This window comes from Chaetura pelagica, unplaced genomic scaffold (genome assembly GCF_000747805.2).
Source record: "Chaetura pelagica isolate M959 unplaced genomic scaffold, ChaPel_1.0 scaffold194, whole genome shotgun sequence".
Lineage (NCBI taxonomy): Eukaryota > Metazoa > Chordata > Aves > Apodiformes > Apodidae > Chaetura > Chaetura pelagica.
Window position 1 is genome coordinate 282,670 of NW_009952877.1, and position 11,234 is coordinate 293,903.

Below are 11,234 nucleotides of genomic sequence, written 5' to 3' on the forward strand. Positions count from 1 at the left end.
TTAATAAGCCAAGCAGTTTTGCCCTATTTCAAGAACAGTTTCCAATCAACAGCAGGTGAATGGAACTTCACAAATAATCAAGGAATGGTGACATCTTCGGGTCAAGAATGAGAAGAAGTAGTGGGCTCTGTGCTACCAATCAACCTCAACAAGAATATGGCACAAGGGCCAGCCCAAGCTGTACCAACACTGAACCTTTAGCACTCTGCACAAATTCAGATCTTTTCACTTTAGCTAGCAAATCAGGTGAAAAGACTGGGTAAAAAAAAAGAACACAAAAAAACAAACCAAAACAAAAACCTAACTAAAACCTTAAGCCAGAAATTGGAATCTACTTTTTAAAAAACATCTGTAGTTTTAAAATAACATTATGCTGGCATCAGTTTATGCAAACTAAAAAAACTCATTAAATTTCTCTCTATCGAATGACGAATCTTCCAAATACTTTCCTTTTAGCCTGTTGTATCTGTAGATACAATCTCAAAACTAACATGTAAAAACAAGAGAGGAAAAAGTTACAGCATCTGCACAACATTCTTTCTACAAACAGCTGCTGGAGGGAAAGTAAAGTATAAAAGGAATAAAGGAAGGAAGGTTCAATTTGAAATACTCTCACAATCTTTCCCATTTTGTAGTCTATGAATCCAACTCTGATGCTAAGGTGACAGTGTATGTAAGCAGATTTTTTTTTTTGTTGATTTTATTATTTTTGAGTTTCAATTGAAGAGAACCTGTAGAGAGACTCGAGACTCTTCAGGAATTGTCAGATGGAACGTGCTCCTCAAATCCTTCACTCTCTCGGACCAAAGCTCTTTCCAGGATAACACGGCCTTCCTTGTAGCGCTGGCTGTCTTCAGTGGCAAATTCATAGATCCAACCCAGTTTGCTGTTGCAGTTCTTGCAGCTCACATCTCGAACCATGTGGCGGCCCGTGAGCATGACCCGATCCTGAACTTCACTGTATTGCAGATTTACCACCTGATACAAATAGATACACAGGGAACGAGGAAAAGTAAGGATTAGCCTGCCTAGAACATGGCTTGGTAACAATGTGCGTTAACTATCAACATTTTAAAAGTGAAGAGCTTGTGGCACTGTAGGTGGACTGAAAACAGTTTAAGAAAAAAACAGCCCTTGAAAATCGTTGAGAAGGTAACACTTTGAAGATGTTCTTCATGGGGATGTATCACCCTCAAAGTTTAAGTGAGAGACATGAAATGCTGTCACAAGACATAGGAGACTGCAGAGTACTGTATTCAATTTTGGGTGAGACTTTCCTGGTGAATAGCTTGTAAACTAACTGATATTCATCCACTTGCAATATACATAACCCATAGCAACTGATGTGATCACTTGTTCCCAGCAATCAGAACCAAAATACTAGAAGTAGTATTTCTTTAAAAATCCTGGGGTGTTTTTGAAGTAATAATTAAGGAAAAGCAAGGCTAAGAATGTAGGCGTTAAATATTCACGTTTTTCTTGCGTCCTACCTTAGGAGTTTAAAATACACTTTTAACTTGTTTAGGCAGCAACGCCAGAGAATAAAGACAAGTCAATGTCAGAACTATATCCAAGCTGCTAAGATGTGGAAGGATTTAAAAAAATGGGGCTGCACTGCTTTCTCAGTTTTCCACCTGACTGTGCTTCCTCTCTCCACTTCAAGACTTAAGACTTACAATCACGGAAACATAAAAATCTTTGTCAATCAAAGTCCACTATTCAACACAAGAAAAATTTGAACGCCAGGATCCCGTGCTTAATGGATGAGAAAGAAATCAGATGCAGTTATTCTATAGCTATGCAGTCTAACACTTGCATATAAATACTACTAACAGGATTCAGCATACCAAAATCCCAAGGCCAAGACGTTAAGTGATGCCTCCCTCTATCAACTCTGCAAACGGCCAAATGGCTTTAAAGAAAAAATCCATAACAAAAGAAACCAACTATTACATGACCAGGAATTTGTGAGAAAGCAAAGGACAAACACTGGTTTTTTTTTCAATGAGTCTAATAGACAAGACTATATGAAAGGGTTAATATATAATGCTACAATTCACTCAGAGTTATGAATTTCATATTTAAACCTGTTGAACTAAATAAGATTTGATCAATTAAAAAAAAAAAATTTAAACTAAAGCAAAGTATTATTGCTTGCAAAAGAGACTGTGGTTACCTAAAGATGCCAAACTACTGTCAGCTTAAATATGGTTTAGAAATGAAACAGAGTATTATCTAGACTTTTTTGGTTTTAAGCATGGAAGTGCAAATGCCTTTCAAACTCTCTAACAGACAAAAGATACTCCCACAGTGAAACTGGGGTTCATATTAAGAGAAGTGTCCAAAGTTAAAACTCCATGCATATTAGCATGTCTCTATATACGCAACCCTCTTTATAGTCTTTCAGTATAGCCGACAGATTTCGATAGCTTGCCATCAATATTAAATGCCTAATTTGGCTTCAAAGACAGTTCAACAAATATTAAAAAATTAAAATAGTAATTACATAGCACTTCAGTCAATAAGTTTTTTAGTTTTCATGACAGCTTCTTATCCCACAAACTCATTTTTCAAAAGCAAATAGTAGCTCCTCTTCATCTTCTTACAAACCTTGTTAAAAAGAAAGGCTCTTCCCGTAGCCCCTGTAAAACGAGTGGAGATGAGCTCAGAACGATTGGTCAGAATTGTGTCACAGTTTGCACAGGAGAACAGGCGAGTGCCACCAATATGATCCAGAAAAATTCTTCCCATCTTTAGAAGTTACGTAAGTTTATACTCAACACCTGAAAGCAAAAGTAAAGATCATATACATGTAAAAAAAGCACTGCAGAAAAAAACCCAAGCAAACCAACCAACAAACCCCAAACACCCCACATATATGGCAGAATATTCTGCAAACCAATTCAACTAATGATTGCACAGGTTCTTTCCTTCACAGATGAACTACTGAACTTACAGGCTGCGTTAATCCTTTCTCATCAAGTTCTTTCCCAAAGTGACTATCTTACCAGTAAGATGGCACATAGATGCAAATGAATTACACTAAATAAGCAAAACATGAACTGAAAACTTTAAAATCTAGTTGAGACATTTGCAGACCTACTCAAACCTACAGTTCTTAAAAGCTTTCATTTCTTTTGTATTTTCTTTTCCTTTTTAATACAATATTGAAATTTCATACAAGTATACCTCCAACGACTCACCCATCTTAATTCATCACTGGGAAATGAAGCACTGAGAAGTATATTGAGTCACCAAGACAATGACAGTTTAATTTTCCCAAGTCACCCCTCCTTTTTAAAACATGTATTTATTTTGCCACTTCCCCTCAACTTTGCACAATTTATGACATGCTGCCACATTCCACCACCATCCAGGATGCTTTAGTCTTCCAGTATAACAGACTGAGCTACTGTATTTGACTCAACACTTACTGGTTTCATATACATAACAATACAGAAAAGGTTTGGGTTCTACTTCACATAATAAACAATCCACCCAGTCTTTACACTAGACAGCTTTATATACAAATGTTTAAAGCTGTTTAATTTAAATGCAAAAACCTGTGTCATTTACAGTTGCATCATCACCAAAAAAACCTGAGCAACTCAAATGAGCAGAAAAAGAGAGCTTACAACGGTTATACCAGCAGATCTGCAGTACTTGATAAATAAACCTCTTCACTGCTTGGAGAAATTAAAGTCTCTCACCAACTTGATATGAACTAAAATTAATTACTCAAAGTTAACTAGTGAGTAGGCATAGGACATATTAGACAGCTGAAAAGGTGTATCATGAAGGATGAGAATACATTACAAAGGAATTAAATAATGTTATTCTCACTTCAACTACAAAAATAATTTATTACTAAGTATCTATGGTTAAACAAGTTAAATATACCTCAATTTATGCTTCAGATGTGGAATCAGAGTATTGTCTTTGCTTTTTCATGTACAGCAATGCAAAGTAAATCTGACACATTGAAATACTGATGTGGGGTTTACTTTTCAGAGCAGGAGACGTTGTGCTGTTCATAGAGAAATTAATCAAATTTTGTGACCATCAAGTTGAATATTCTATGCCAAATACCTTTAAGAAGTGCAAATACTTAAATTAACCCAATTTCAAGTTTTAGGGATCAGCTTCTAAAAGCTTACTCTGAAATGCACAAAGCAAATGGACTAAAACATGCATCTGCACACACACTTTAAAATACCATTTTTATATGTAAAAAACATAAGCCACTAGCTCTTTTTTCCCAATTGTTTTATTTCACCACTGTGTTTTCTTACAATGTGTGGCAATTAGAAGGGTTCTTAGTATCTAACAGAGTGATTTTAGCACAAGTTTCTTACATTCAGATTTTTCCAGTCACTATTAGTCTTTGTATCCCATCAGGATACATAAAAATTCGAAGCAATGGAGTTACTCTTTCCTTTAAAGGTGATATAATACTCCCTTCTCTTATTGAAAGCATAAATAACACAGGTCTTGAATTTGACAAAAATATGTCAAAGACATAGCTGAGTGTAAGCATATGACACTATCTGACTCCACTCAAAACCAGGAAGCATTTTCCTGCAATTTTTCTAAGCATTATGCCATTTCTAATATGCCCTTATCTTTCCTAGCAAACAAGGGCAAAAGAAAAAATTAAAATGTTAATAGTGACAGCAGAAGGAAAATCAACAGACAAAAAGTGTGAATAAACAAGTGTTAGTCAGAGACTCTAACCAAAAGAAACCACAAATACAAGCAGTAAAGGCAATTGTGAAAGATAAGGCATAAGGCATTTGGCCTAGTACGTGCCGTACTTACTAATTTTGGATAATGTTATATTTGTGTCTATTGTATCGTGGATTAAAAACAATAACCAATCATAGGCTTTTGCAAATGTGGAATCAACATCCAAAAGGGTATTTCTTTCAGAGTAAACACAATTCTCACCCTGTCAGTATTTTTAGAAGTGTACATAAAACACATTATAATACACCCCTCTCCTACCAAAAGCAACACAAACACTAAGCTTGTTAAATGACAAGAACAGATCCACTATACAGCCTAACTGTACAAAGCATGCCATTTTGAAAAATATACATGTGAACACTTGAAATGCAAATTCATTACATATATAGAAACATAATGTTACTGCACCCAGAAAAGCAGTAACCCGAAGTCACCAAAACCAAAATTTTACTACTTCAGAAGAGAGCACAAAAGTAATTCTTACAACTAAGTCAGAAGTCAAAGTGACATACAAATGTATTATTTCTGTATATGGCATTATGCATGGACCGAATTGTCTAGTCCTGAAGATACTGGACATAAAAATAAACGCATAAATAAATGTGTGAAGTCTGAGGCTGAAAAACCTGTCCAAAAAGACAGGGCCCAAAATCTTCAATTATTTCTATCACCCCAAAAAGCTGAAAGTAACCTCATCAAGTATCCAAATGAGAAAGAAACTTTCAGTAAGACTTGGGTCCCAACAGAAAGACAAAGTGAGATTAATTTGATGGTAGGACAAGGCTGTGACAATTCAGACTAAAGTTACAGCCAAATCTAATAAAACAACTGGTACTTGAAAAATTTTCTTCAGAATACAGTGCATAAGAAAACATGCATTCTTTAAATAAATAAGTAAATGCACATTTAAAACCTAAAAATTAAATTCTAAAATCTGCATTGTAACAGTCAAAACAATGAGACTTCAAGTATATTTTTTTGAGAAACTGCTAAAATAATGTAACCCTACTACAAAGTATAACATTCAAAATAACCTCTACACTTAACTGCCCCCCTGGCAGATTTCAGTCAAAACTGGTAGCAGCCTACAACTATCATTGGCTCTTGGTTTTAATTGCTACAGGATTTTAACAAATCTGTAAGGGTCCAGCTGAAGAGCTACAAAACCTGTCACCTTTCATTAGTCTTCCTATACTGCTCACAGTAGTAAAAAGTAGTTTAAAAAGTTTCAAAATGACTGCTAGTAAGGCAGCTTGCAAATGCCACATTGCTCATGAATTTTCTAAATAAGGATCTTCTGCTTTTTCTTCTCATATAAGGTAGAGAAGCTAAGTTTCAGCTTGGGATCATTTCACACTGCTCTCTTCCCCTGTTTTTTTTCCCCCTAAGCTAAAAGCATAGTATTGGACAGGTACTTGCTGTGGATACAGACTGTTCTCTCCCTGTGTAAGAATCCTGAATCCTGTACGGTATTCTCATTGTACACTGGGAAAAACAGAAGTACAACAGAACACTGGAAAGCAATTTTTCATTGCTCTCAGACTCATATCCCTTAGATACATAAGTGGTGTGTACTAAGTAACCCAACATAACGTAATTTTTTTTTCCTTATAGTTTTCTCTTCCTGTGTAATAAGTGTGGGTGCCTTATTTATGTTCACACATACATAAATGATCTGAAAAAAAGCCACTTATAGGCAGCTTTTATAGGCAGCTTTTATAGGCAGTGGGAGGGCTCTCTTAAATAAAGAGAAGCCAAAGAATTGTGAAACATGAATGAGTTCCTAAAGCTTAAGATCCTCCAATCAGGGGGAGGAAAATGCAAATGCACTTAACCATTTGTCCACTCTCTACACTTAAAAGGAGTGAAAATAACTTCAGTTGGTTCAGAGGCCCAAACAAGTTCCCTACTGCTACTCATAACTCTAGAAAGTCACACTACCATATCCCACCGATTCCATCATGCTAGCAGAATTTTCATAATCAGCAGACAGGAATGTCAGGAAAGAACAGATATTTTTTTTGGGTCCATGATTTCATCTTTGAAATCAGCTACACATTATTTGTTTGATATGTGTCAGTGATGAAGTGCTAGTGATCCTGCCCTCATACAATTACCAAACACAAGTTGTAATATTAAATTAATGGCTTCAATGGAAAAAAGGCAGATCTATCTACCATCACTGATGATGACAAAGTAGCTACCATTTGTCAAATATACAGAGTTCAAAGACACAGGTACTTCTATGAACTGAGAGATGATGCCACTACATCATTAGTTGGCTTCCTGACCACCACTATACTACCAACCTGCATTCCCAAGAAGACCTTTAGCAGAACAAACAATGACAGGTCTTACTAGTAGCTAGTAAGTCTTGCTGACGGTGCATTCTTTTTGCAGTACATACCTTGATACAACTTCTTAGTCATACTGTGAAATATTTCCTGCCTGCATGCTTCCTCCAATAGACAGATAGGAAACACAAGCACTGTAGCCATACATATTTTTTGAGAACTGTGCTCTCAAACTTTCACCTGTCTTTCAGTGTTGACCTTGTCAACACTGAGCAACAGCTGTCAAAGAGCTGACAATCTACAGCTTAAACGTGATCACTATCTGCAGAGCTGAAACCACCTGGAGAACTGTTTGGTATTTGTACTACCTAATCTGCCTACCTTCACAAGCAATAAAGAACAAAAAAGTAGCACAAAGAATTATTTATTAACATTTTTTAAACTAACAGTCAGTGTTTTCTTGTCCCAGAATGCATCTTTTGAAGACACAGGACCATGAACATTTGGGAGAGGCAACAGGCACTTTCTACATACACACTGGACTGCAGATATTTCAGGAGACTCAGTGTTGCTTCAGCACCATCAGCTGCATTTCCAATCTACAACAGAAAACAGCTGGTAGTTAAATGATAAAAAACTACAACAGCCTCTCTTTTGTCATTTCACCAACTAAGAACATTTTCCCTTATACCGTGAGCCAACAGGCACTCTCTCCCCCTCGTAAAAAGGCCATGCATTCCCCTAGGCACAGTAAAACATTCTCAAGATGTACTTACCTTGGAACTAGGCTTAAACTTAATCTTCAGATCTCAGGAACTGGGCTTAAGCTTCCTCTTCTCATCTCATAGATGGACAAAAGAGGAAAAAGAACACTTAGCACAAATACACAAGACCAAACATTAAAGAATCACTGGGTAAACAAAAAAAATTAAACTAATTCCTTACCTTCTCAGGTTTCTGCTGCTCACAAGTGGGTGTGCATCTGAAAATACACATGGTCAGTCTCAGGTGGTCTGAGATTTCACCAACTGCAACTGACTTCTGTAACTGTTGAAGTAAGTAGGGCTCAGCCTCTGGCCTCTGCCTACATGCAAAATTCATTACTAGAGAGCACCACACGTAGACTAATATGAAGAAATAAAGTGAACTGGAACATGCTAGCAACTTACGTTATGCTCATTAGAACCATCCAGCTACTTTAGCAAACTGTACAAAGAAGCTAATCTAGTCAAATGACAGGAGAGGATTTGGCAAAGCAACGAAAACTGTGCCCAGATGCAATGAATGGCACCCGCCTAGAACAGGCTGCCTTGCAGGATGAAACTGCATTTGTGCAAGTATGCAAGTATTCTCTCATGAAGACAGGCTGAAGGAGTTGGGGTTGTTCAGCCTGAAGAAGAGAAGATTCTGAGGGGATCTTCGATACCTGAAAGGGGCCTTTATTTTAAAGGCTGGGGAAGAACTGTTCACAAGGGCATGTAACAATAGGACAAGGGGTAATGGTTTTAAGCTAGAAAAGGGTAGATTTAGGTTGCACATCAGGAAAAGTTCTTTAATACAAGGGTGGTGGATCACTGGAACAGGTTGCCTAAAGAGGTGGTGGAGGCCCCATCCCTGGAGTCATTCAAGGTCAGGCTTAATGGGGCTCTAAGCAATCTGGCCTAGTTGGACATTTCCCGGCTTACTGTAGAGGAGTTGGACTAGATGACCTAAGACATTCTATGATTCTATTATTCTAAGTAACAACAGCATACTTTTGTATTGCAAGTTATACTAGTATAAATTTATTTTGTAAACTGGCTTTATTTCCAGGTAAGGTGAAAGCATTGCATTGAAAACTAGCAAGTGAATAGGTTAACATAACATTATATTGGTGTATGCAAAACACTAATACAGGGTAGTTTTTTTCAAATTAGAGAGAGTAGAATCATACAGATGGTTGCTTGTTTCTAATACAGCCTGAATATCCTATATCTCCCACATGGTAACTTGCCACCTCACTACACTCTTGCTAGATAAGCAGTTTACAAACAGTATTAAACTCAGATACATCTTCTTTGCCACTACTTCACAAAGAGTACAAACCCAGCAACTATTCCTCTCTCCTTGTTTCTTTTTTTCCTTCCTTTTACTCCTTCCCTTCCTCTCTCCCCTTTTCCTTCACTGAGAGGAAAAGGATCACCCTTTCCTCTCTTAATTCCTCAACTTTTAAAAGAAAGCTGTATTTACTGCTTTTTAATATATTTATTCTTAATTAAGCAGATAGGACAACTTTTGCCTATTAATCCATTTTGCAACTTTGAGAAAGCTAAACTAATTCAGATTTTCTGTTTTCATTACTTTTAGTGCTGAAGTGATACAAATCTTCACCCAAAGACACCACTGGTTTCCTGAGTTACAGGGGAAAAGAAATAAACTAAGGAAATGGTGAAAAGACAGCAACCATCCAAACTTCCATGCAAACTACATCCACTGGCAGAAAGGTTGCCAATATGCTCAGTGCATCACAGCAGGAAATTCTTGTATCAACTAAGAAAATTACATTTAGGTATAGGCTCCAGAATTGAAGACAGCCTTGCTACATCCATGGTGTACAGGCATTTCCTCTACACATTTAACAAGGTATTTTTAAATTAAATCTTGCTTAAGGGAATTAAGTGTTTCAGCAAGAGCTGAGTAATGCAAGATTTCAACATAGGTCAAATAGTAGTAAACAAACATGAATAAATGACCTAACATGGACAACACTACTTGAAGCTTGCGATGACTATATATATATATTTATTTGTGTGCATATGTACAACTCTCAGTCAGCTTGTTAGATGACAAGTAAAAAATCTCAACTGTTCTTGTCATCTTCTCTATGGGGCTCTGAGGTGCAACTTCTCTTGTCCTCACACACTTGGCAGGCACATCTGAAACTCACTCATCATTATTGCTAAAATCTATAAACTACAAAATCTGCATTCTTTAAGGTAAATCCCCCCACAACTACAGAAGTGAAAGAAGCAAATGACAGAAGCCTCCAAATAGTATTTCCAAAGACAAAGCTTAGAAAAAGAGAGTAACACTTAAAAATGGACCATTTAATTTGTCACAAACTTTACCTGAATTCAGTTATCTGGCACAAGTCTATACATAACAGGATTATGCATAGCTGTTGTGTAGTGTTATATATAGCTATACAGCTGAACTAGCCACATGAGGGAATCTTTACAAGCATGGAGCAAATTCCCTCACTTTCTGTCATCAGTCACAAACACCAGTTATACTATGTTAATCTATGGCCATTTGTTATTTACTTTAAAGGTGTTTTGTGACACCTACCACTTTGAGAGGAGCCATGCTCTGTGTTTGTCTTGTGTGCTTACTTTGATTCCTTCAATCTAACCATAACACCGTGTTTGTTGTTTAAAGAGAGATAATTTATTAAATTCTGTAATCATATGCCCTCTCCTTGGAACTGTCCAAAGCCAGGCTGGATGGGGCTTGTGGGAACCTGGTCTAGTGGGAGGTGTCCCTGCCCATGGAACGGAGTCTGGAACTAGATGATCTTTAAGGTCCCTTCCAACCCAAACCACTCTGTGAAGTAGACACACTGGATTAATCTAATCAGTATCTGCTTGCACAGTACCGCTGAGGTCTGTACACAGAGTAACAAACGAACAGACAGATGACAACTTTGCATTCCTTTTTGCTTTGACTAGAACCCTTTCCAGAGTGAAAAAGTGCTTGCCAAATATTTCAGTTCTCTGGGAATGCCCACTTCCACCAGGAAAATTCAACCTATGAGCTGAAAGGCATAGCTGGCTCACTGAGCCCCGAGCACCTGCATAAACAAACAACTACCACTCACTCCGGACATGCGGGCTTGCCCCACCTATCAGGCGGGGACCCGAGGTTAACTCAAGGCTGCTTCGGCGATAAGTAAGTCTTCAAGGAGAGGTGAACAAGCAGCACCTTCTAATTGGCAACGGCGAAGAGAGTTGCGTCACGCGCCAGCACGGCTGTCTCAACTGAGCACACCCGGGCCAACCAGAGGGCTGGCGGGGGGTCAGGGGAACGGGGAAGGCTGATCCACGCCGAGTGACCGGCGACGCCGGCCTCGGCTGCAGGGCGGTGAACCCCAGCTAACCCTTCCCGGCAGCGCCGGCCTGCGCAGCGCCCCGGGCCGCCACCCGGAGCCGCGAGCCC

General features: G+C 38.0%; 1 protein-coding gene across 1 annotated transcript; it reads right to left on the bottom strand.

Annotated features, from left to right (window-relative positions):
* Positions 1–212: 212 nt before the first annotated feature.
* Positions 213–2,786, bottom strand: YPEL5 (yippee-like 5 (Drosophila)). The gene is made up of 2 exons (XM_009995273.1): positions 2,611–2,786; positions 213–978 (listed from the first exon to the last, which is right to left on the bottom strand). Exons 1-2 carry the CDS (start codon positions 2,749–2,751, stop codon positions 754–756), a joined length of 366 nt encoding a protein of 121 aa, XP_009993575.1. The 5' UTR covers positions 2,752–2,786; the 3' UTR covers positions 213–753.
* Between the last annotated feature and the right edge of the window lie 8,448 nt (positions 2,787–11,234).

What these genes read in the sequence shown, in the direction of transcription:
- YPEL5 (XM_009995273.1), bottom strand. Translation starts at nt 2,751, where the DNA reads ATGGGAAGAATTTTTCTGGATCATATTGGTGGCACTCGCCTGTTCTCC. An exon ending in GAGCCTTTCTTTTTAACAAG is followed by an intron (nt 979 to 2,610) that starts GTTTGTAAGAAG and finishes TATTTGTATCAG; the next exon opens with GTGGTAAATCTGCAATACAG.